The 26,073-nt window shown below is 40.1% G+C and overlaps 1 protein-coding gene across 2 annotated transcripts; it reads right to left on the reverse strand.

Annotated features, from left to right (window-relative positions):
• On the reverse strand, nucleotides 1–24,507 carry ATG4A (autophagy related 4A cysteine peptidase; the record flags this gene model as incomplete). Of its 2 annotated transcripts, XM_080718417.1 has the most annotated exons (11): nucleotides 1–71; nucleotides 685–793; nucleotides 3,338–3,394; nucleotides 4,527–4,672; nucleotides 8,444–8,522; nucleotides 8,644–8,831; nucleotides 9,451–9,530; nucleotides 13,274–13,346; nucleotides 13,528–13,629; nucleotides 19,114–19,212; nucleotides 24,399–24,507. In XM_080718417.1, the coding sequence occupies 10 exons, from the start codon at nucleotides 19,172–19,174 to the stop codon at nucleotides 1–3; spliced, it is 966 nt and encodes a 321-aa protein (XP_080574543.1). The 2 variants fall into 2 exon arrangements, with proteins under 2 accessions (XP_080574543.1, XP_080574542.1); XM_080718416.1 differs by lacking the exons at nucleotides 8,444–8,522; nucleotides 24,399–24,507 and having other exon boundaries at nucleotides 8,751–8,831; nucleotides 19,114–19,174.
• Nucleotides 24,508–26,073: the final 1,566 nt, after the last annotated feature.

The following is a 26,073-nucleotide window of genomic DNA, read 5'->3' on the forward strand; positions in this document are numbered from 1 at the left end:
CTACACGCTAAGAATCTCAAAGTCTTCCTCCAGGTCAAAGTCCTCCAGTTGTTCAGTAGAGTCAATGAATTCTATCAGAATACAGAAATGAGAAAGGGTGAAAATTTGGTAGTTGGGTTGATGTAGTCAATCAATACATTACTCATTCACTATAACTATGCATGTGTGTGTGGTATACAGTGTGTGTGTGTGTGTGTGTGTGTGTGTGTGTGTGTGTGTGTGTTTTACTGGGGACTGAACCCAGGGGCCTTCAACCTCTGAGCTCCACCACCAACCTTTGTAAAAAAAATATTTTGAAACTGGGTCTTGCTAAGTTGTTGAGGCTGGCTTTGAACTTACAGTCCTCCTGCCTTAGCCTCCCAAGTACCAGGATTACAGGCATATGCCACAATGCTTGATATGACTATGCATTTTTAAAAATCATTTTAATAAAGAAAGGTGTGTCTGGTGGAGACTTACAGTTAGGACTATTGCCAAGTCCTAGTCTCTATAAAGACTCAAAATAAACAAACTTATTGCATAGGCCTGATTACAGTGAAATGGCTGAGGCTCTGCAAGTCCTTGGAGGTACCTTCTGAACCAACCATGGCCTCTTATTTGAGATTGTGACACAGTTGCTTCAGTCTCATTAAACAATTGCTACATGTGGCTCTGTTGGCCTAAAGCCTGTGAACAACAGCTTACCTGCACCAGTGGTTGTCACTTCTGGCTTGGCTGGAGGTACAAAAGGAGGCCAGTGCGATGGATGTTTCTGAACTAATTCAAACATCCTTAAATTCTCCTTTAGAATTTCCTGGCAAGACACAGAGACATCTATAAATACAGTAACTAAATGTAGTACATAGTCACTACATTTCTGTTTAATTGGGAGTCTATGACCCCAAACCCTTAGAGAGTAGCCAGGTGGTGGTCAGGTAGGAAAAAAGGCCCAGCAAATATACTCATCCTATGCTTGTACCATTTGAAGAGTCCAGCTGTCTTCTAGCTCCTGTTGACCAGCAGGAAGGACACTGGAGTGTGGAGCTAATAAAGCCCTATACCCATTGCCCACACTCTATCATGAGGCTTGGGTACTATGCCAGTTGCCCAGCTAAATTCAGGAATGAGGTATTTCTGAAGTATTGGTTCCACAGAAATGTCATTTAATCAACATAAATATGCCCCAAAGGTATACTGGTATATATTGGCATGGTTCCATTGATGTGCAACATTTAAGAAATATGTACTAATTATTTTATTTTATTATTTATTTGCTACAAAGGATCGAACCCATTATCTCTCTGAGCTATATCTTTAGCCCTATTTTATTTCAAAATAGGGTCTTGCTAAGTTGCTGGGGCTAGCTTTGAACCTTCAATCCCTCTGTCTCAGCTTCCCAAGTACTGGTATTGCAGGCATGAGCCACCATACCCAGCTATATGTCCTCATTTAAATGGGATAGTCTTATCATAAAATTATATCCAGTACAGTTTTGTTGCATTCTGAAATGAAGGTAACACAGATGAGTGTATACTAAGTGTGTGTGTGTGTGTGTGTGTGTGTGTGTGTGTGTGTGTGTTGCTAGGGATCAAACCCAGGAGCATTCTACCTCTGAGCTATACCTCCAGCCCTAATTTTGTTTTGAAAGAAGGTCGCGCTAAGTTTCTGAGGGCCTTGCTAAGGTTTTGAGGTTGGCCTCAAACCTGTAATCCTCCTGTCTCAGCCGCCCAAGTACTGGGATTACAGGCATGAACCACCACACTCAGATGAAATGTAAGTATCACCTTTTAAAAAATTTTTCTCTGAAGCCGGGCATGGTGGCACACGCTTGCAATCCCAGTATTTGGGAGGCTGAGACCAGAGGATCGTGGTTCGCAAACAGCCTCAGCTACTTGGTGAGGCCCTCCACAACTTAGTGAGACCATGTTTCAAAATAAAGAATAAAAAGGGCAGGGGGTATAGCTTGGAGGTCAAATATCCCGGTGTTCCATCCCCAGACCCGCAAAAAAAATTATAAAAATAATTCTCTGAAATCTCCCTACTTGGGAAGCTGAGATAGGAGGGTTACAGGTTCATGACCATCCTCAGCAACTTAGTGAGGCTGCCAGGAACTTAGTGAGACCCTGTTTCTAAGTAATACATAAAAGGGCTGGTGGTGTATCTTGGAGGTAGAATGCCCTTGGGTTACGTTCCCAGCACCACAAAAATAAATAAATAATAAATACAATTTTCTATTATGGTCAGCAAAATATTTCTTGGGGTTTCAAATTCAGTTAGGGATATTAGTGCTAATTATTCATATACAGGTGAGGAAAAAAATCTTCCCTCCTTATGCTTACAAAGGCTCTGGGCTCCCATCTCTCCCAACTTTTGACTTTGCTGACAGGAATACTTTGTGTCTCCTGATTCCCCACTTGGCTCTTTAAATGACCTCCTATGGTCTATCTCCCTTAAGTCTTTCAACAATTATTTATCAGTATTTTCCATCTATTTGGGTGCACTGGAGGCTGCCAGTGAGGGAGACAGATACAAAAGTCAGTGAGCCAGTAAAATGATTCCTTTTAACACAAGATACCCAAAAGAAAGAATAACGTTACATGGATTTCTGCAACATTTGACTCCTTTAAAGGGAAGCATGTCTATATTTTATATAAATAAGATAATTAATAGAAAAACCCTCTGAACCACAGTGAAATATATTAAACTGCAAATGGACCATTAAAAATAGAAAAGTTCAGCCGGGCGTGGTGACACATGCTTTTAATCCCCGCGCTTGGGAGGCTGAGACAGGAGGATCGCACAGGTTCAAAGCCAGCCTTAGCTACTTAGTGAGGCTCTCAGCAACTTAGTAAGACCCTGTTTCCAAATAAAGTATAAAACAGGTCTGGAAGTGTAGCCCAGAGGTAGAAAAGTCCCTGGGTTCCACCCCCAGTACACCAAAAAAATGGAAAAGTTCTTAGTGTTTAACCATCTAAGTGTTATGAACAGAGTAAGGAAGAATTTAGGGCTATACATTATGAGCTACATTTTAGGTTCCTTTTTATTTTTAGGTTACTATATATCTACTGTTTTAAAGTAGAATATTTGTTGACTACCTCATTCAACTCAGGGATTTAATGAAATGAAACATTAAGTTTCATCACTATTGCTCACCTGACATACTAAGCATGTTTGAAACAATACATTGTCTTTGGTTTTCCCCAAACTTATGCACAGATCCTCACATCTGATATATTCTTTCTTTTTCAATAAAATCATATCAGTTTAGGTTTGTGTTACTATGAAAAACAATCTTAAGAAAGAATCAGATTGAGTAACTTTTCATTTTTTAAGACCAAGAAAAACATACAAACTTTACCTTCTGAACAAGGCTACACCAGTTATCAAAGTCTTTTTCTTCTTTGCAGAAAAAACCCTTGGAGGGAAATAAAATAACACAACTTAGAATTACCGTTTGCATTGTAAGATGAACATGTTGGCCTAGAATTAGGAGGTGGACTGCTCTCTTTGTATTTTCCCAGCAGTAGAAGAAGATTGGCTGAGCCTGTTTCTAGTTCATTGCCTCACTTAGACACACACATTGGCATTTACTTACCCTCTCACTCTCTGTATTTCTGCTTCTCTGACTTTCTGTTCTGTTCCTTTCCCTCTTTCCTCATGCTCTGAAATATTTTAACTTGAAAATGGGTCTCCGAGGCATGTGGTTAACTGTATTACATTTGGTACATAAATATACACATCTATAAAGAATATTCAATTACACTAGCAAACAAAAGTCAATTTAGCTGGAGGCAACACTTAATAAGGGAGACTTGACCTTCAAGAAATTATCTACTAGAATAGAGCAAAGCAGTAGTCTCCTTGCTCTCAGAGCCACCTCATAACAGTGAAAAATTATCTACAACAAGAAGACAACTTTGACAGCTCTTTGTTACTGGTGCTCAGATAGTTGGGCAGATAGGCCTCTCAAACACTGACTATACTTCACACAGAGATGCTCCTTCAATGTGTGCTGACAGTAATCACACTTTGAAGGAAATCCTGCAACTGCCTGGATTGTGTGCATCAAGAAACAGGCATAGTCCTTTCAGGGAGACTTAGCTCCTTATCCCTCCTTCACCATGTCCTACCTTATTCTTTGTGCTCATATGGCAATAATTTTAGGGAAAAGAGGGAAAGATGACAATACTGACAATAACATTTGTGGAATAGTTACAATGTACCTGGCCTTAAACATACTGTACCTCATACAATATTGTAAGAAGGAACTATTGTTTTCCTCACTTGGAGATGAGAAGATCAAGGCTCAGCAAAGTTAAGAGACTACCCCTAAGTCTACAGCTAGTAAGTGGCAGAGTCTGGATTCTCATTTGAATAGTTTGGCTCTAGAGCCGATTTTTTTCTTGCTGCATTACACTGCTTCTTATGCGGGCAGTGAGCAAACATACCCTCACCATGTTACCTAACAACTTGGATAGCTCCCAAGGAACCAATCTGTAACAGTGTGACACTCTCTCTCCTGGCCCACCCAACTGTCAGATACCCACCAATGCTACAGAAGGATCCAAGTTCAAGATGTTCATCCGCTGTGGGGACTGCAGGCAATGGAAAGTCTGATCATCAACCGTTCCATTCTCTTCAGTGTCGACAAAGGTCTGGGTTGTGTGAGGGTCCAAGAAGATTAGCTCATCACCTGTTTTGAAGAGACTTGCTTACCTTTGGAAGAACTGATGGCCCTGGCCCCATTCCTATCCTTGAGAAGAGCCCCCACTTCTCCTAATCCCTTCCTTGGTGACAATGAAAATGGGATGACAGAAAGCCTGAAGCCATCGTGCGCATGCTCAAAAGAAGCCATTTGCCCTCACATTTACAGCTCCTCAATGTCCAAGTCCCAAAATGGAAAGTAACATGTTTGGGAAAAGGTGGGAATGAGAGACCACAGATGACATGGCAGGCTCTGTGAGCAGCAGTAGCAAAGAGGTGATAGTAGAGTCACAGGGCTGTAAGCCCTGGTGCCTTTAGGGAGCTTTTTTTTTTTTGCCTCTTTTACTGTTGGAAAGCATCTCACTCTCGACCATTGGTTTGCAGACCTATGCTCATACAGTACCTCTGGATAGGGAATAGGCCTTGACCTCAAAAAGACATGCTACCCAGATGGAAGGGGAATTGCTAACTCTGCTGAAGAGGAGATGCAGCAAGCTGACTCATGGTCTTGATTAGATAACAGGATAGTCATTGTTAGCAATTTAGTAAATTCCTTCCAGAAAGTGCTGTCTTTGCCACATCAATATCTATACAGATGCACCTCTCTGGGAAAACTCATGTGGAGATGACTGAACTTATCAACTAAGAGAAAAGCCATCCTTCGTTCAATTGAAAAAGCCTAGACTCCAAATGACCTGGAAGGAGCTAGGAATAATAAAATGTCTGTTTGGACCTGATATTCAAACTCTGAGACTTCCTCTAAGGCTCATTGGCTGCATGGCAAGGAGGCAAAAGTACATAAAGGGGCACCAGGCCTGAGACCCATGCGGATCTCTTTGTCCTCAATTAAGAGAATGGCATGCAGGAGGACACATCTATGTGCCTCTGTTAGCGAAGAATGTTCATCTGATATTTGATTAAAATGTGCATTTAATGTCTGAAACTGATACAGAAAGTTAACATTTCTGTATCAGAAATCACAGACAAACTACTTCATTCATTCTTTATTCTGATTTTCTTGTTTTTCAACTGGGGTCATTTGGCCTGTTTGAATTATCTTATGGGGTATTATAAGAATGAGAAGATTTCACTTCTATGAAATAAATGCAAAACAATACTGATACAAGGTGATCATAGAAGTATCTCACTTCATAAAAAGGAGTATCCTACAAATACACAGTTAAGAGTAAATAGAATTTACTCTTGTGATCCAGTGGTATCAAAGTAGCCTTGAAGCTGGGCACAGTGGCCCAACCTGTAATCCCAGTACTCGGGAGGCAAAGACAAGAGAAATACAAATTCAAGGCCAGTCTCAGCAACTCAGTGAGATGTTCAGCAACTTGCAAGACTCCATTTCAAAATAAAAAAATAAAAAGGGCTAGAGGTATATCCTGGAGGTTAGAATGCCCTTGAGTTCAAACCCAGTACCAAAAAATAAAAATAAATAGCCTTGGATCACACAAAAAAGCAACAACCAAGATGCTTATAAAAAGCCTATGTAAGACTATAGAAAAGTAAGAGAAAGAAGAAGAAAAAAAAAGAAAAGTAAGAGAAAAAGAAGCACAGATAAGAAAATGGAAAGTCAAACTGGAGTCAAGAACCAAGTTGTCCATTACCATAGTATTTCAAGTACTGGGGAATAATAACAGCTTTCTGACTTTCTCCAGAACTTTTTTCCATGGGTGATGTCTGTGTGTGTATGCATGAGAGAGAGAGAGAGAGAGAGAGAGAGAGAGAGAGAGAGAGAGAGCAGACACTTTACAGCTTTCTCTTCTAAAAGTGCTTATAAGATATAAAGAAGATTTAAAAAATCCTAGAAATGATGTGGTTACTGAACAAAGGTCTCTACTGAGAAACAAGAAGGCAAGCTAGTCAGATATCTGCAGAGACAATGTTAGCCCAGTTGCTGTGGACCTCGGGGTTGCAACCTATACCCAAGTGCAGGAAACAAACATCTCCTTCTCTCTTAGTAGGCAAAACCTGTAGCCAGGGTCCCAGTCTTACTATAGTCTCCCACACTTAGAGCTTCTCCAAGTCTTCCACTGTGCAGGAGAGCTCTAGGGAAGCAATTGAGTGTAGTAAGCAGGGATGATCTAACTAGGATGGAATCCTGGCTCTACAATGCTTTCTAGCTGGGTGACCTTGAGGAAATAGCCTTTCTTAATTTTCATTGCACTACACAGTCTCTATAGAAGTGTTGTGGTAAGCATGAAAAAAGTCTGTACATGCTCAGTACAATCACAATTTCTTCCCAAAGATTTTCAATTTATGTTTGCTCAAATCCACAGGTGTGGAACCCACGAATATGGAGGGCCAACTGCATATTTTTTCACTGTTTTCTTTGAAAGGAACCCAAAAGCTTAGGAACAGAAGAAATTGAATGTCCATCACTGTAAATACTGGGTTTTGTACCTAGAAAAAGAAAAGCCACCACGGGCTCCAGACTTTCCACTATACTGCAGTTCTTTGAATCTACCAGCAGATGGCAGTATTAGAGAGAGCAGAGGCAGCTATACAAAACTCCCCATTCCAAAGACAGGAAGAAAGAGCTGAAAAGGATAGTAGTGGAGTGGAGCCACCTTTTTCTAAATGCATACTATATGCCTGACTCTCTGAGGACCACTTTAATGTGAAATGACCTAAGGATGAATTAGGCATTAGCTTTTTCTGCACAAGAGGAACCTGAGACTGAAAAGGTTGATAGCCTTTTCCTGCAGGCACACAGCTAGCAAGTCGGGAGTGGTGTGTGATCCACGTTATGTCTGTTGCCATCCCACCTCACCTCCATGAATTTCCACAGAGATAGGCTAGGTAGAATGACCCAGACCACTTCCACACTGTCCTCTGCATATTCCCTGCAATAAGCTTGTTCAAACCCTACTGGAGGCTCATTCTTTAACCATTCCATTCCTGTCAGAGGAGTCCTGTGTTAAATTTCCCTGGCTGCATCATTCCCTTGCACATATTCTACAGCACTAACCAGGTGTCTGGGCCCTTTGTACTCAATGCATGGTTCATGGATGAACACCATCAGCACCACCTAGTTAGAAAAGTAATTCTAAGGCCCCACCTCAGACCCAGTGAGTCTGAATTTAAATAGATTCTCAGGGTTTGTACACTGAAGTAAGAGAAGCACTAGGTTAGCTGACCCTGTGTGCCAAGACCTTTAAATATCTTTGGTCACAGCTAATAAGTAAGATGGCTTGCTTTTCAGAGGAGCTGACCTATGTAGGGAATGATGTGCTGATTGTTAGGCTCCATGTTAGAAGGTTAGTAGTTTTAAGGCTCAGCCACTACTACTGGGAAAGACTTATATCCTTGCCTTCTCTAATATTCACCCTGCCATGGCTCTAGACATTAAGCCAGCAAGCCCAGTCATGAGGGCCTGGGAAGCCAGAGGATGTTCCTAAACTTAGCTACAGTAGGAAGAAAATCAGCAAAGCCAAAGGACTGAAAACCCACTGCTCTGGCCTCACAGGCAGGAAAGAAAGAGATATTCTGGAGCAAGGCTTCCAGTGGGCAAATATGGAAACCATATTTTCAAGAGCAAAGGAAGTAGAGGTACTGAAAAGAGACTTGATTTCCATCAGACACATGGCAGTGTTACCTTTTGTAGATCAGGCTGGAGGCAGAAGGAGCCATATTATCCTTGGGCAAGACAGGGACCCACTCACTGGAACTGCCTGGTCTCCCATGCATACCTTCATCCCACACCCTCCCTTAGCCCATGGTGACTTACTTGCAATTCATCCTTTCTTACCTAAGAATCCTATGAAATAATAGGCGTTATTTGGTTTTCCTCCTAATGCCCCTAAAGACTGTGGCATCTTAAAACACTCCTGGAGGGAAAGAGAATGCAAGATTCTCAACTCACTTGTGGACTGCTGCTCACGGATCTCTGTGCGGATATGGCAGTGTGATGGGCAGGCAGCAATGGGCTCAGGAAAAGGAACAACTTACTTTGAATGCGTCTACATACACAGGATTGATTTGGTTTATGCCCAGCCGAAGGGGCACAATGAGCAGCAGGGGTTTCCAGGCTGGGCAGAAGGCAGAGATGCCTTTACTCTGATTTGAAGCAGTCAGAGGATCTGGGGTGCTTTTGCCAGCTGTTTCCACACTCAAGGGAAGGACACAGCACATTTTTTCTAGAAATAGAAAGAAGTAGAGCTAGTAAGAAGTATCTAGCCTCAGGAATACTCCAAAGGCAAAACCAAGAGGGATCTCCCTTGCTGCCCACCCTACTTAGAAGGCCCTCCCCCTCTGCTACCAGGGCCCTGTTGGCTCCACTTCTCATAGGAAGCCTAGCCCTTACTTCAGCATCATCTCTTCATGCTGTCCAGTGAGCAGTTGCTTAGTTTCCAACAGGTATTCTGGGCTTATTGAGAGAATCTCATTTCTCAACCAGTCTGCAAGGGCTTTTGAGACAGGGACTTTGTATTCAGGTTTCTCTAACCCTTATGGCAGGTAGTAGAGGTCTGAACAAGGATGTGACTCCATGAGCCATATACAGAGGGTTTAAGAGGTTATATATACTTCCCACAGAGAAGGAGAGTAGTGCTTCTTTGAGGGAAAGCAAAGATATTCTAATGGTTTTGTCCCTTTTTGGAAAACTGAAAGGGAAGAGAAGCAGAGCTCTATATTCCCCTAGGTCCCCATGCCTTGATGGAACATATCAGAGAGACTCTTTGAGCCCTATATATCTGAATGGTGAGGAAGGAAGTCATCACCCATCAAATCAGGAAAGTAAATGGGCTGAAGGCTCACTTATATCTTCAATGACCACCGTGTTGTCCATTGAAACATAAACAGCCAGGGAATTCCACTCATCAAATAAAGCAAGTTTTCTGCAAAGCAACATATAAAGAAGTCATAATCAGATAAGATGGAAATATGTCAGAAGCAATACCATTTATGCTCGTGTTCCTGGTGTCTCTAAATGCTGAGCCATAGAGAAGCTGGTGTTCAGGTTAGCTCTGGCTCCTTTGACAGAATTCTGAGACATTCCATGTCTTGAGACCTTGAGAATGCCACACCATCACTATATCTAAACCTCTAAAAATTCTCTGCTTCATAACATGAAAAAAATAAACTTCACAAAAAATATACCTGTACTCCTCCTGGGCCAAAGGAAATGTTACCCATGCCTCTGATCGCCAAGTTCTGAGAGGTCTTGTTTCCTTAAATAAAGGATATCCTAAAATATTTATTTTTCTTCTTTTTTAAGAAAAAATGAAAATAAAACCAAGCATGATGACATAACCTGTAATCCCAGTACTTCAGAGGCTGAGAAAGGAGGATTGCAGGTTGACGGTCAGCTTCAGCAACTTAACGAGACCTTCAGTAATTTAGTGACACTGTTTTTTTTTAAAAAAAAAAAAAAGTCTGGGGTGGGCTCGAACATAAAGTGTCCCTGGGTTTAATTCCTAGTACCACAAAAACAAACTGTCATTAAAATTATATATTTGGGGCTAGGGGTGTGACTCAGTGGTAGAGTGCCTTGCTTAGCATGTTGTGAGCTCCTGGGTTCTATCTTAAACACTAAAATGTGTATGGAGAGCATAAATTATATCTAAAATGAACCCCAAAGAAAGAGAAAGAGAGAATGAACCCCAGGAATATAGAGACAAAAAGGAGAAAGGAGAGAGTAATGCACTCATATTTCCTTCCCCAGCTTCTCTGAGATGCCTTTCAAGGAGATTTATGCCACAGATAACTCGGTGTGGGGCCTTACGGGTCAGTAGCTAAAGTACATGATGTAAGGACATCATGTACTTTTTTTAAAAAAAAACAGGAAACTGTTTTAAAGAAGAAATTATCTGAGGTTCAAGCAAAGTATCCTTCTAATTTCTCCTTAACTTTCTTCTTCCTTTGAAAGTTTAAGGGAAGACAGGCTTAACCTGGTTACTTCTGGGATATGTCTGTAGATCCCAGTCTCTCACTGGACAAAAGAAAAAAAAACATTCTTTCTACCTAAGTAGCTCCCAGGAATAGGTTAATTACCTTATACTTTGTATGTGTGTGTGTGTGTGTGTGTGTGTGTGTGTGTGTGTGTGTGTGTGGTCCTAGAGTTCCTGGAAGCCCTTCTACCTCGGGGCTACACTCCCAGACCTATTTTATACTTTTTTTTTATTTCTGGAAACAGAGTCTCCTAAGCCAGCGCGGCTGGCTTCGAACCTGCGCAATCCTCCTGTCTCTGCCTCCCAGGCGCAGGGATTACAAGCGTGCGCCACCACGCCTGGCACCTTATACTTTTATTTGACTCATTCTAATGCATTATCTCTTCCTCTAATAATAATAATAATGATATGAGCTGGTCCTCAACTCAGTATGGCTTGACTTAACAATTTTTAAATTAATATGGTACAAAAGCAATACATGTACAGTAGAAACTGTACTCCGATGTTTTTGTAGTAATGGGGATTGAACCTAGGAGCATTCAAACTCTGAGCTACACCCTCAGCACTATTTTATTCTTTTATTTTGAAACAGGATCTCACTGGCTGGTCATAAATCTGTGATCCTCCTGTCTCAACCTCCTAAGCACTGGGATTACAAGCATGGTGCCACAACACCCAGCTGTAATTCTAATTTTGAATTTGGATCTTTCCCTGGGCTAGAGATCTACTATCTAATACTTTTTCAATGCTGGGCAGCAGCAGGGAGCTGCAGCTCCATCAGCCACAGGATCATGAGGGAAAATGATCAATACTCTACAATAGACTGTTGCTAAGCTACAATGTTAAATCGGTTAGATGTATTCAACTTATTTTTGACTTATATTTTATTTATAACAGGTTTATCAAGCAATAACTCTGTTATAAGTCAAGGTGTGACTGTACTGTTTTTATTTTATTTTTTATTTGTTTGTGGTACCAGCTCTATTTTGTTTTATTTTATATTTTTATTTTTGGTAGTACTGGGGAAGGGGTGGAACCCAGGTGCTTTTCTACCTCCGGGCTATACTCCCAGACCTATTTTATACTTTATTTGGAAACAGGGTCTCACTAAGTTGCTGAGAGCCTCATTAAGTAGCTGAGGCTGGTTTTGAACCTGTGAGATCCTCCTGTCTCAGTCTCCCAGGCGCTGGGATTACAAGCGTGCACCACCACACCTGGCTCTGTACTGTTGATAACAATTGTAATGAATCAAAGCCCACTTAACTTTTTAGAAAAATGTGTTTCCATTTGTTTATTGTTGGGAACCTCAAGCTTAAGAAGAAAGAAGAAAATTCTGAGGAGTGTCATTGAAGAAAAAATAACTGTTTAAGCCACTATTATTCTAATCTTTAATACTTTCTGCCCTGGGTTCCTAGAGCTGGTCCTGAAATACTGCCAGGTCCTTGCTCAGAAGAGTCAATGATGCCCAAAAGGCCCTCTTGACTAAAGCAAGAAAGCAGTCTCAAGGAGGCTGCCCTGTCAGCAAGGAGTAAAGCTAACATATAAATTTTCCTTGAGACCCCAAGAAATCCAAACTGCTCCCTTTGCATGCATATTTTCAAAGCATTCTAGCTTATTATTTAATAAAGATGGATTAATTTTTGTTAAATTATTAATAATGGATTATTTGCTAATAATTGAAACAGGGCCTCTTCTGTACTTTACATAGAATAGATCCTGCTATAAGGCACAGGAACTGAAGTATCCAACATCAAAGAAGACCTGATGCTTTCAATGTTCTGCTCCCTAAGCCTGGTCATAGATCCTGGCTGCCATTTTCATTCATGGATCAAGAATTTATATGTTCCTGGAAGCTTTATGTGTGTTAGTGTTACAAACTGAACAAGACAAATCTAATCACTCTCCTCATGGCACTTTTATTCAGTGACTGGTTATCAGGAAAGAGAAGAAGAACAGGTAAGGTGAGGTGACCTGCAGGTGTAGGTTCTGTTGCCACTTACCCCATTTACTTCCAAAAAGTTGCTCTTGACTTCTCTACCTCACCTTTTATGGTAAGAAGTGCATTGCGGGATTTAACAGGATAACTGCAAAAGTACCATGCTGGGCTGTCTGCTAAGAGATAACCAACTGATTCAAAGACTTCCTTACGGGTGTCTCCTCCAAAAGGTGGTAAACTCATTGAGACAAGGACTGTGTTTAGTTTATTTCTGTACAACCAGAACTTAGCACATTGAAGGCACCCATTAAATGCTGAATGAATAGTGAATGGAGTTTTATATATTATGCAGGGGCAGTTCATTTCTTGCTTAAACTGCACAAGCCTCCACCACTTAGTAAGAACCTTTTCACTTCAAAAGGCCCTCAGGCAGATGGCTCCCAAGCACATGAACATCAATCTGTAGGTTGAGATACTAAATGAATCCTAGGGTATAGTTGCATATACTGGGACAGTAAATACAACTCTGTTATACCAAGACAGAGGTCCACACTTGTGCATTTCAAAGAACTGAGCAAAATGGTGTGGATATTTGATGGCTTAGTGGGAGGAATGGCTTAGTGGGATTGCAAGAATACCTGGGAGAAGTACAAATATAATACTTGCAAGAATACTAGTACTTGGGAGGTTTAGTTGGTTGGGGAGGGAAGTATAGGAGACAGTAGAATAGGCAGAAACCAGACTCTTTACTTACTTTAACACCTGTGCCACTGTATTTGGTCCAAACCATTCGCCAATTGATTTCCCTTCTCCTACACCCATTTGTGCTGTTTCCATGTGGAAAAAAAAATAACACATTAGAAAAATATCTTCCAATGAGCCACAAACTCCTATTCTATTTTTGCATTAATAATTAAGAAGATAGACTTAGTGGAGCCACACATAAGGCAGGGGAAGAAAAAGATCAAATATACATGTTGCATTTAAACTATTGATGTATGATCTTACCCATTTGATGAATAGAATAGCAACAGTCTTTTCTATCTAAGAAACACTGTAGAATCCGCTGGTATTCTTTGGGTTGTTCTTTTTGTTTCTCCCAGTTCCAGTCTTTTGAAGGAAAAAAAAGGTTGAAATCAGTTTTAACTGCTTATTGTCTCTCAGCACTCTCATTGTAACTACAAATGAGGAAGAAAGAGAGGTTCTACATCTAGAAGGCAAGAAGGATTGAGTTGGGACGTTCCTAAGTATCTTTCAGTTAGATGATAAAGACATCTGGAAATTGATTACTTTCAAAGACTCAGTAGGTATAAAGTAAAAGACAAATAAGAAGTCAACCAAGGAACTGACTTAACTCAAGGGCTGGAGCACACAGATGTTACATAAAAGCAGTGTTCACAAAGGCCTGTCTGGGCAACTACTCTGAATGGGAGGTCAATACAAACCTGGCATCCATATTTATATATAATCCAGATGCCACAGTGTCTCATCACCACACACAGCAATAGCTTTTGTCTTTATGTTCTGGCAGCACTGCCAACAGGTTCTCATGGGGGAGAAGTGCTATTCTGATATACAACAGTTTATAGGGAAAGGTATGCAGTTCATAGCTAATGCAGCTTTAAAAATATGCATGCACATCACCTTTTTAAAAGTCCACTTTTATTTTGGAAAATGAAATATTTTTGCTTTCAGGTGTCCAAGGTTTCCTTAAGACTAAATCCAAACTCATTATAGATGTAGGGATTCCATCTTTAATCTACACACAGTCCCCTAAATCATATAGAGGCCACTCATAACTTACTGATAGCATCTGCATAAAATGCTACATAATCACTGTTATATATAGGATGCTTGCACATCCTTCAGAAGGTAAACCACATCCAACTTTTTTTTATTATCTATAGGTCTGGGAAAATACTTATTAGCAAACAGCTAGGTAACATTAAAGATTTACTGATGGCAGTGTGAAGTAAAAAGCCCATTTCAATTTTAAAGTGACTAAGTAGAAAACAAACCAAAAGACTTCTTTATAAAATTACAAATTCACTTGAAACTCTAGCCAGAGCAATAAGGCAAGAGAAGGAAATAAAAAAGTACAAATAGGAAAAGAAAACCTGAAAATATTTCTATATGTAGATGATATGAAGACCCAATAAACTCTAAGACCCAATAAACTCTAACAAAAGGCTTTGGATCTGATTAACAAATTCATCAAAGTGTCTGGATACAAAGTAAATCTTAAAAAATCAGAAGAGTTTCTGCATGCTAACCATAAATTCACTGAAAAAGAAACCCAGAAAACATTTCCACTCACAATATCCTCCAAAATAATACAAAATTAGAAATAAATCTAACCAAGCAGGTAAAAGACCTCTGCAAGAAAAAAAATTATAAAACGCTGTAAAAAGAAACTGAAGATCTTAGAATATAGAAAGACCTCTCATGCTCTTGGATAGGCAGAATAAATATGAAAATTGCCATTCTTCCAAAAGTGATCTACATATTCAATGTAATACCCATTAAAATACTAAGATACAGAAAAATCAGTCCTTAAGTTCATTTTTAAAATTTATTTATTTTTTATTGGTGCATTGTAATCATATATCACATTGGAATACAAGACTTGAGAGGATATACAAGCACACATCATCCAATTAGCCCTCATCCAGCCCCCATCCCATTCCCTCCCCCTCCCTCGATCCCATGCTTGTTTGGTGATTAACTTTGATACATTTGTTTATGTACCTCCTGCATTTTAAAGAGGCTCCATCCTCCCCTATTCCATACCCTCTGATTGGTCATCTTAATTGCTTCACTATAGGGCCCTTTCTATAGCTTGACCTCTTCCTGTTGCCCCTTTCCTCCTAGTTTTTGCTGATTAGGGGAAGCATCTGATTTTTATTTTCTGTGATATTTCTCTGTGCATGCTGCGTTGCAAGTACCGATCCACTCTTGACAGCCCCAGTAGGGGCCTGGCTACCCGGTGGACTGATCCAGACCTCGCTGGCTCAAGCAGTGGCCTTACCTCATGGGAGGCCCCGATTCTGGTCTCACTGGCCCCGGCACCGGCCTAACACCTCTCGGCAGGCTCCGATCCCGGGCCTCGGAAGCCCCAGCACTGGACTTGCCTCATGGCAGTCTCCTATCCCTTCCTCGCTGGCCCCGGCATTGGCCTAACTCCTCAACAGGCTTCAATCCCGGCCTCGGAGGCCCCAGTAGCGGCCTTGCCTCACGGCAGGCTCCAATGCCAGCCATTGGCCCCAGCACCGGCCTAACCCCTCCGTAGGCTCTTATCCCGGGCTCGGAGGTTCCAGCACCGGCCTTGCCTCACGGCAGGCTCCAATGCTGGCCGCTGGCCCCGGAATCGGCCTAACCCCTTGGCAGGCTCCGATCCCGGCCTCGGAGGCCCCAGTAGCGGCCTTGTCTCACGGCAGGCTCCGTTGCCGGCCCCTTAAGTTCATTTGGAACAACAAAAAACCCAGAATAGCCAAAACAGTTCTCAGCAATAAGAACTATGCAGTAGTTCTTATATAATACCCAATTTAAAACTATAATACAAAGTCATTGTGATAAAAGCATCATGGTATTGGCACAAAATGGACATACAGACCAATAGAGCAAAATGGAAGACTCAGAAACAAATCCACCTAATTACAGCCAATTAATTTTTTACAAAGAGGTAAAAAAACATACACTAGAACAAAAATAGCCTCTTCAACAAATGATGTTGGAAAAACTGGTTATCCATATGCAGAAAAATGGACATAAGCCCCATTTTATCACCCTGCACAAGAGTCCATTCAAAATGAATCAAAGACCTTGAAATTAGAACAGTGTCCTTGCAAATCCTTGAAGAGGGCATAGGTCCAACATTTCAACACATAGGCATGCATAAAAACTTTCTCAACAAGACCCCTAAAACACATGAAATTAAGAGGATCAATACATGAGATTGAATTAAACTGAAGAAGTTCTATATAGCAAAGGAAACTATAAAGTACCTCAACAGAGAGCAGACAGAATGGGAAAAGGTTTTGACAACTATTCCTCTGATAGAAGACTAGAATATACAGAAAAATAAAAAAACTTACCATCATAAAAGCAAATAACCGAATTAAAAATGGGCAAGTGAAGTAAAGAGACACTTCACAAAAGAAATTCAAATGGCCAAAAAATGCATGAAAAATGTTCAATATTATTGGCAATCAGAGAGATGCAAATCAAAACTACCCAGAGATTTCACCTAACCCCAATTAGAATGGCAATCATTCAAAACACAAACAACAACAATTAGCCGGGTGTGGTGGTGCATGCTTGTAATCCCTGCGCTTGGGAGGCTGAGACAGGAGGATCGCACGGGTTCGAAGCCAGCCTCAGCTACTTAGTGAGGCTTTCAGCAACTTAGTGAGACCCTGTTTCCAAATAAAATAGAAAAAAAGGTCTGGGAGTATAGCCTGGATGTAGAAAGCCTCTGGGTTCCACCCCCACTACCACCAAAAAAAAAAAAGCCGGGTTTCTAATCCCCTTGCTTGGGAGGCGGAGACAGGAGGATCGCACAGGTTCAAAGCCAGCCACTTGCTCTGGCTTAAGAGACCCTGTTTCCAAATAAAAATATAAAAATAGGTCTGGGAATGTAGTCTGGAGGTAGAAGGGCTTCCAGAAATCCCAGTACAACCAAAAAAATAAATAAATAAAAATAAAAAAATAAAACACAAACAAGAACAAATACTGATGAGGGTGTAGAGAAGAGGGAACTCTAAAACATTGTTGGTGGTATTGTAAATTAGTGCAGTCACTTTGAAACACAGTTTAGAAAATCCTCAGAAGAATAGGAATGAACCTACCATATGATCCAGCAATGCCCCTTCTGGGTATCTACCCAAAAGAATGGAAACCAAACTACCAAACTAATGCATGTGTATCTATGTTCATAGCCACAGAATTCACAATTGCCAAACTATGGAACCAGCCAAGATGTCCATCAACAGATGAATGGATTAAAAAACTATGGGATATATATACAATGGAATTTTACTCAGCCATAAGAAGAACAAAATTATGTCATTTGCAGGGAGATGAATGGAACTGGAGAACATTATGCTAAGTGAGATTAGTCAGTCACAAAAAGTAAAAAAATATACAGAAGCTAGGGAGAAAATGAGACATAGGAGGAATTCCAGACAAACGCAGAGAAACCTTAGTTGAGTAAAGAAGGTGACCTAAATGAGGAAGATGGACAAGATGTTCATACACAAGCTTATCAAAGTCAGTCACTGTGCTGAACACAGGAAGGAGGGAGGGGGAGAGAATAGGATGGAAACTGTGGGAGGGCTTATGAGCACTTTGTGCATGTATGCTTCTACACGCTGAACTTTATCAAGATGTATAATTATAATGCACCATTTTTTAAAAATCACCTTAACTGTAATATTTATTTCCAAGTTCATCTTGCTCCTTGCTCTTATACTGAAATTATTGAGACTGCTGACTATGGGCTTTTTTTCTAATTTGTTCCCACTCTTAGAATTTACTTCCAGAAATATCATCTTGAAATCTTTTTAAGTCAGAAAAAAATTAAATAGTAAGAATGGATCTATACCAAGAATATGTATAGTACAGAAATCATTGGTCATGGAGTCAGAAGATCTGTATTCTATCCCCACAACTGTGCTTCCCTGCTGTTTGATCCCAGGCAAATCATATCATTTCCAAGAACTTCAGGTTCCTCATTTGTAAAATAGGAATTATAACATTCCCCAGGGAAAACAAACACAGGGTATCCTAAACCCTAAAGCATCCTAGACCCCAAAACATTCCCAGCCCTTCTCTTATCCTCTCTAAAAACTGTAACAGGATCTGTGAGTTTGCACAGTAGGGAAATAACAGCCTCCTCAGGTAGCCATAGCCAATGAGTTTAGCAGCCCAATTGTATCCACAGTGTCTTTTCACTCTCTGTTCCCCAAGTGCCTGAACGGGCATCCAGCCAAGGTCACCATCCAGATGCCCATAGGGAAGCACACATGTGTCTTAAAGAAAGCAAGTCTTGAGAGTTCCAATGATTAACGGAAGGTTCTTAATTAATGAAGCAAGCTCCCTAGAGAGTTAATGTAAGGATTCCTTCATCAACAAATGGAGAGCCTTGGTGAACCAAAACCCAAACAGCACCAGTTCCCTCATTAGGCACTTCCTTTAGGTCTCTAACATCCTTCACCAGACGGGTAATTTAAATGAGGTCAAAAAACAGACATATCACCACACCCTTCTTCCTGTTCCCTTTGTTATCTGGCATTTTAAGGACTTGCTCAAACAATAGCAAAGATGGAAACTCTAAATGACACACCTGCATCAATGTTCAATTCTGTCCCAGGAAAATAACTCTCTGGCTCAGTGAGTCACAGGGAAATTACAGCTGCTTCCTTCTTATGAGGAATTTGTTGACTTCTCAGATCCACCACCAGAGCTTTATAAAGAGCATTTTAGGGTCTATAGCTTTGTTACTGAGCATTCCTAAAGCTCAGCATCAGTGCTAAGCCAACAGCAGGAGATGCTGCCAGAGCCTCTTAAGCGGTGTATAGAGTGAATGTAACTCACCCCTTCCCAAGTGTCTACAGATAAGGGCTTGAGCCAGCATCATTTGTCCACAGCGCAGCATGCACCCCCAGCCAGCATCTGATGAAGGGCCCGTTCCTCCTGTAAGAAAAATGGACATAGTTATGGGTCTCTTAAATTGCCCTGTCCTGAGACATCAGCACATAGGTAAATACTTATACTCTGAGAAGGGAGAAGAGATCCAACAGGGTTTGAGTATAATATTGTAACATGCAAAGATGATCCTGAATCAACCAAAACAGGTTCTATAGCCAAAGACAAATAAAGGAACTAAACCTGCCCCTTGGGTTTTCTGCTTGGAGACTTCTAGGTATACATATAATTTTGATAGATAATTGACATGTATGGCTACCAATGCTTATTCCATTCCATATCATCCCTTGCAAGATCAAATCTTGCTGTTCACAGTTCATGTACATGCCTTGAACTTCTCAGGGAAGTCAGTCTTACCTTAGTTAAAGAACAAATACTATAAAAGATAGTCATCAAAATTGTAAAGAGATTTGAAAATATTTTAATTGTTCTAAATATATATTAAGAGCAGTGTGTGATGGCCCACAACTGTAACCCCAGTTCTTGAGAGGCTGAGATAGGAGGATTACAGGTTTGAGGCCAGTCTCAGTAATTTAGTTAAGATCCTCGGCAACTTAGTGAGACTATATTTCAAAAAATAAAATTAAAATAATCTGGGTGTGGTAGTGCATGCTTGTTATCCCAGTACTTGGAAGGCTGAGACAGGAGGATCCAGGTTTGTAACCAGTCTCAGGTACTTAGTGAGACCCTCTGCAAATTAGTGAGGCCCTGTTTCAAAATAAAGAATAAAATATCAGGCTGAGGGTGTAGCATGGAGATTGATTGAATGCCCCTGGGTTTAATCCCTAGCACCACAATAAACAAATAAATACATAAAGCTGTATATATATATATATATATATATATATATATATATATATATATATATTATTCTGAACAAGAGGGACCATGTAAAATGAAGAAAAGGGCCCTAGGTTAGGTACCAGATGACCAGTCTCTAGCTACATAACCCAAGTCTCAGGGATGATAGAAATACTCTGCCTATTATCAGTGGATATTGTAAGAATTAAATGGAAGAATATCTGTGTGTTCTAGAATCTACACAGGATGATAAAAATATTTGACATTATGATAATAGTCATTATATAAAATACCATGAATAAATTAGAAATATAACACATCTTTAATTTTTTTATTTTTTTATTTTTTGGTGGTACTGGGGGTGGAACCCAGAGGCTTTCTACCTCTGGGCTATACTCCCAGACCTTTTTTATATTTTATTTGGAAACAGGGTCTCACTAAGTTGCTGAGAACCTCACTAAGTAGCTGAGGCTGGCTTCGAACCCGTGCGATCCTCCTGTCTCAGCCTCCCAAGCACGGGGATTACAAGCGTGCGCCACCACACCCGGCTGAAATATAACACATCTTTAAAAGGTACAAAACCAGTTAGTAAATTAAATAAGATAATAGGTTCCATTTTAAGAACACTTGATGTGAAGAAACTCATGTATATGGCCAGGGTGAGCTCTATTAATATTCTTTTTCAAGGGACCTATGAAATCAGATAGCTTGGATGGCAGAGGAGATATTTTGCTTTTATTGTTTTCCTTTCCCAACATGGAAGTGGGAAAATATGCTACAGGCATGATCTCAGAGGACTAATTTTAAAGGGGGTCATCAACCTTGTAAAACAAATGGGCCAAGCTGATCACCTCTTTCCTTTTGTTGTGGGGATTGAAGGAGAGTTGCTATAGCAAGATGGAGAATAGCGAGCCAATTTGTGAACTGGAAGGGAAGTCCTTTGGCTCTTGCTAATGCTGGAATTACAAGACAGATTAGTGTGGGAAAGGTGCAATGAGGCACACATAAAGAAGAGAGCGCCTATTGCCAAAATGTTGTCAGAGATGAATTGGAAATGTTTTCCAGCCTTGCAAAGAACTCCTTGCTCAGAGAAAGTTAACAGTTTAGAACCACTGGGTGCTAAAGATTGTTCTTTTGTTTTACTGCTTGGGGTACTTTCTGTGAAGAGCAGAGAAAATGCCTATGTGGGGTCTCTTTTGGGCCCTTTACAGAAAGGCTAATTTCACTCCAATTCCAAGGTTCAGTCCTGCATCAAAATTGGTCAGATAGAGTTATTCTTAGAAGAGTAGCTCTCACCATTTGTAGACCCTTTTTTCTACAGGGCTATGATACTAGGAAGTGGCCACCCTATTTGCAAACAATTTATAAATCCTACCTAGACTGAGTGTATCCATTAGCTTGTTGAACTAGATGAAAGCTGGGAACAAACTAGAATTAGTTCTAAGGAAGTCTATTATAATTAATCTCCCAATGTCAAGGTACTTTGGTTTCATAAGCAAAAAATGAAGCAATTATTTTTTTCTTCCAAGGCATAATTTGTCTTTAACAATCAAGTAGTTCCACAAAGTAGTGGACTGTAATTTAATAACTATTACCTAAATTAAAACCTTATTTGACTTTTTTTCTTATTCTCAAAAGTAAAACAAGTAATGCCGTCAGGTGTCTGAACACTTGGAGGTAGGGTCAAAAGTAGATGGGCATAACATATCAGCAACATCGGGCCATATATGCTGAGGTATTTTTGTGATAGAACTTTTGTATTGAGTAGGATAAGCCTTTCCTATTCCCCTAAATCAAAGTCTTTGCCATAGTGATAGCTAGATAGAAGGAAGAAAGCATAATACAACAAATGGTATACCTACCAATTGGTGAAAATTTCCTTCTGTATGTAAACCATAGACGAGCACTTATGTCAGACAACAGCTTAGATTTTTCTGTAATTAAATGTGAAATTAAAATTAAATCACCCTATCTCATCTAAAATGTCTTCATTAGATTACTAAGCCAGTAGAAAATTTAATTCCAAATAACCAACCAATTCCATTATAAAAGGCTTAGGATAAGTCACATTAGATCCAATCTCATTTTAGACAAATAATTTTGATATTTCACCTCACCTCTGTTTCATCCAGAGCTACTCTACTGATCTGTCTAATGCTATTTGGTGGTTCCCGTCTTCTCATTGAGTTCCATGGCCCTAGTAGGTAATTTTACTGGAGTCATGGCCAAAAGAAAAGGAATATCAAGGATCCTAGATAACCCAATCATAAATTAATCATCCCCAGCCTGAATAATGATAACTGTTATTGGCTCTTTCATCAGTGTCCACTCTCTATTATCTAGAATGAATGGTTTGTGTGTTTGTGTCTGCATGTGTGTATGACTGTGCAAGTATATACATTTAACTAAAAATGAAATGTTTCTTCTGAGCAATAAGTGTGCAAAAATGTATCCATAGTACCTACTACAATTGGCATTTGCAATCTAAGTGAATGTATAATATATCTTTCTGTGTCTATTTTCAAAACATGCTTTTTTGGATTTTTAAGTTCACTTTGATGGCCACAAATATAGATGGCTTCCTTGTTTCCACCTTTACTTAGATGTGGTTCTGTCCTTTTTAGTCATTTCTCTCCCTCTTTTCAAAAGCACATCCATATTTGTATTCTGTACAGAAGTTATATAGTCATTGAACTTTAAAAGAAGAAAAGAGCCAATCTGGATGTGGTGTACACCTGTTATCTCAGCTACTTGGGGCTCTGAAACCAATTTGGGCAACTTAGCCAAAACCTATATCAAAATGAAAACAATAAAACATGCTGGGGATATAGCTCAGAGGTAGAACATCTCTTGGTTCAATTCCCAATACTGCAAAAAAAAAAAGTGGAGGGGTTAAATATTTACCAATAGTGTGTATTTTATCTTCTCCTTTGAGCAAATCAAAAAATTGATCTCTCTGGATTCCCTACCCCTTTATACCCCTAGTGCCTAGCACATCTGAGGAATCAGATGTAAAATGGTTAATAGTAAGGTTTCTGGATTCATATTTTGTCTGGATTTTAATCCTGATTCTGCTACTTATCAGTTGTGTGGCTTCGTTACTTAATCTTTCTGGGCTTCAGTATCCTCAACCATAAAACAGGTAGAATAATGATCATTGAGTAGTGAATATTCAACAGGGTAATACAGAAAAAGTGCTTAGATGGTGTCTGATATACCTCAAGCCTATACCAAATATTGGTTGATATTATGTGCCTGTTCTCTCCAATGTTGACACACTCACTTCTGCCTCAGCAGTACCTATACCTTCTAGCTTGGCTTTGAGCTAGGAAGCTCAAGGATGTTTTAGCAATACTTTCATTTTGAAAGGCATTTCCTAACTCTGTATTTGAATATGGGCCTATTTGGCAACCTGAGGATTCCTGTTGTCAAGGAAAGCAGAACTAGAAGAGGTCCTCTCCAAACTCATTTTAAGTATGGAGGAAGGAAGTTAAGATGCAGAAAGAAAAGGTGACTTACCTGAGTGAGGAGTTTGAATACACCAGATTTCCTAATTGCTAGCTCCAGGCTCTCTCCACTCTTCACTCAATCAAAATAATAAGGCCAGGCTCAGGAGAAAGGGCAGTGCCTAACTTCTATTCCTGCCTTTTGATCAGTTTTTATCTTGTTCCTTACCCCATGCTAAGGGTCATAGAAGAGAATCTCTTCTCAAAAAGATACAAATTTCAGAGCTGCCTCTTTCCAAACTCTGGCTGTGTCTGGGTACTGAGTTGTTAGCAGTTTTAGATTAAAAGATTTTCCCCAGCCTATAAGAATGTTATGGTAAGGAAGAAAAATTCAAGCCTCCTTTTCATCTAACTGAAGTGGCTAGAAGTTATATACAAAATTAGTATAAACCAAGCCAGTGGTATAGTCAGAAATAGATCTATAACATATGATTTTTCATGTCTGATATTATTCCTGAAAGTCATGGCTGGTTAGTAGTTGCTGGGTGGTTGGACAAGAATCTAGAAGGACAAGAAGTTCAAAGGAATGAGAAATGTGAACTCCAGTCACCAAAAATTAGACACTGGTTAGTGATGCCAGGAGGGGGACATGTTTTTAAAATCAAAGGCTTCTAGAATTTGGAGGGGTTCTCTTTAAGGAACCCTGTGAGCACATTTCTAGAGTTTCTCAGGGGCTTGGAAGGGGAATGTGCAGCCAGAAAGGGGTCTGAGGCTAAATATTCCATTTACTACATGACAAATCTGCCTCAGAGCAACATTAACATTTATCGGGCAATGCTCTTTCAATTTGAGAAGGAACAAAGGACAGAACCTTAAACTCGGGTGCCCATAGCTGATCTTTCACAGATAAATATTGCCAAAATGTACCTGTTTTAAGGAAATGCTGCTTCCCCAGGATCCATACCAGCTCATCTGAATCTGGAAATTCTTCTAGGTAGTCAGTGAAAATAGTAATCTGAGTTTCATACTTGGATAGAACTGAAAGAAAAAGAAGAAAATGTAAGTGAAATTTAATTGAACCCGGGCATGGTGGCGCATTCTTGTAATCCCAGCATGTGGGAGGCTGAGACAGGAGGAACATGGTTCGCAGACAGCCTCATCTACTTAGTGAGACCCTTTGCAACTCAGCAAAACCCTGTTTCAAAGTAAAGAATAAAAAATAGGGCAGGGAGTGTAGCTCAGAGGTTGAATGCTGCTGAGTTCCAGCCCCAAACCCACAAAAAAAATTAATTGAGGGGGCTTACTTTTGCAGTCTACTGATTATTAGCTTTTCCCTGGAAGTGAAAGGTCATTGCCTTGTATCTAATAGAAGCAATGCCTTTCCCTTAAAGAAAAAAGAGCCATAAAAATCCTTTAGTAGAAAGATTTTCTCTTCATGTCTACTTGACCTATTTCTTATGGTCCCATCTAAAATCCTCTCTAAAAATAATTTGGCCACAGTTCCTTCAAAACCTTTTTCTCCTCCAAGGAGCCTTCTTTGTAAATATCACTCATAGCATTTTTCTAGCAGGAGTGTATCAAGGTGATGCAATAATACCTGGAAATCTGAATACTGCTTATCTTACAGAGAATACAGTAATGTTTGTATGGTGAGGTTCCTAGTGGCCAGCAACTTGAAAAGGACTATGGCAAGCCCTAGAATATTATACAATTATGAACATAGTAATATTTCATAGTAGTATTTCAGCTGGAAGACCAGATATTTTGGGGGAATGGGAATTGAACCCAGTACTATTCTACCTCTGAGCTACACTTCCAATTCCCCCCCCCTTTTAATTTAATTTTTTTCAGTACTGCAGATGGAACCCAGGGGCTTTCTACCTCCGAGCTATACCCCCAGTCCTAGTTTTTATTCTTTATTTGGAAACAGGGTCTCACTGAGTTACAAAGGGCCTCACTAAGTAGCTGAGGCCGTCTGCAAACTGGGATCCCCCTGTCTCAGCCTCCCAAATGCTGTGATTACAAGCATGCACCACCATGACCGGCTCCTGCTTTAATTTTTAAAAACGCTCTCATTGAGTTGCTGAGGATGACCTCGAACCTGCAATCTTCCTGTCTCAGCCTCCCAAGTACTCCCAAGTATGCACCCCCATGCCCAACAAGATGTTTTAATCGTATTTTATGTGCCGTTTTATTCATATATGGCTTCCATAAAGATTATTCTTTTTTATTGCTGCACTGTAATTATACATCATGGTGAGGTTCAAAGTGATATGCACATATGTACATACACACATGTAGCATTTGTTATGTGCCAAAATGCACCTGTTTTAAGGAAATGCTGCTTCCCCAGGATTCATACCAGTTCATCTGAATCTGGAAATTCTTCCCACCCTGCTTCTGTCCCTCCACAGAGATATTATTTACAGAAATACAAGTAATTTCATGTATAAATAAAGGATTATTTTAATAATTGTCATTATCATATCTACTGTTTCTCCTTCCCCTACTTCCTCCTTCCTCCATTCTCCCCACTTTCTCTCACATTTGTAATGAAAACATACAGTCTTTCACTTTCTGTGACTGACTCACTAAGGATTAA

The sequence above is a fragment of the Muscardinus avellanarius genome (assembly GCF_963383645.1).
Source record: "Muscardinus avellanarius genome assembly, chromosome: X".
NCBI lineage: Eukaryota > Metazoa > Chordata > Mammalia > Rodentia > Gliridae > Muscardinus > Muscardinus avellanarius.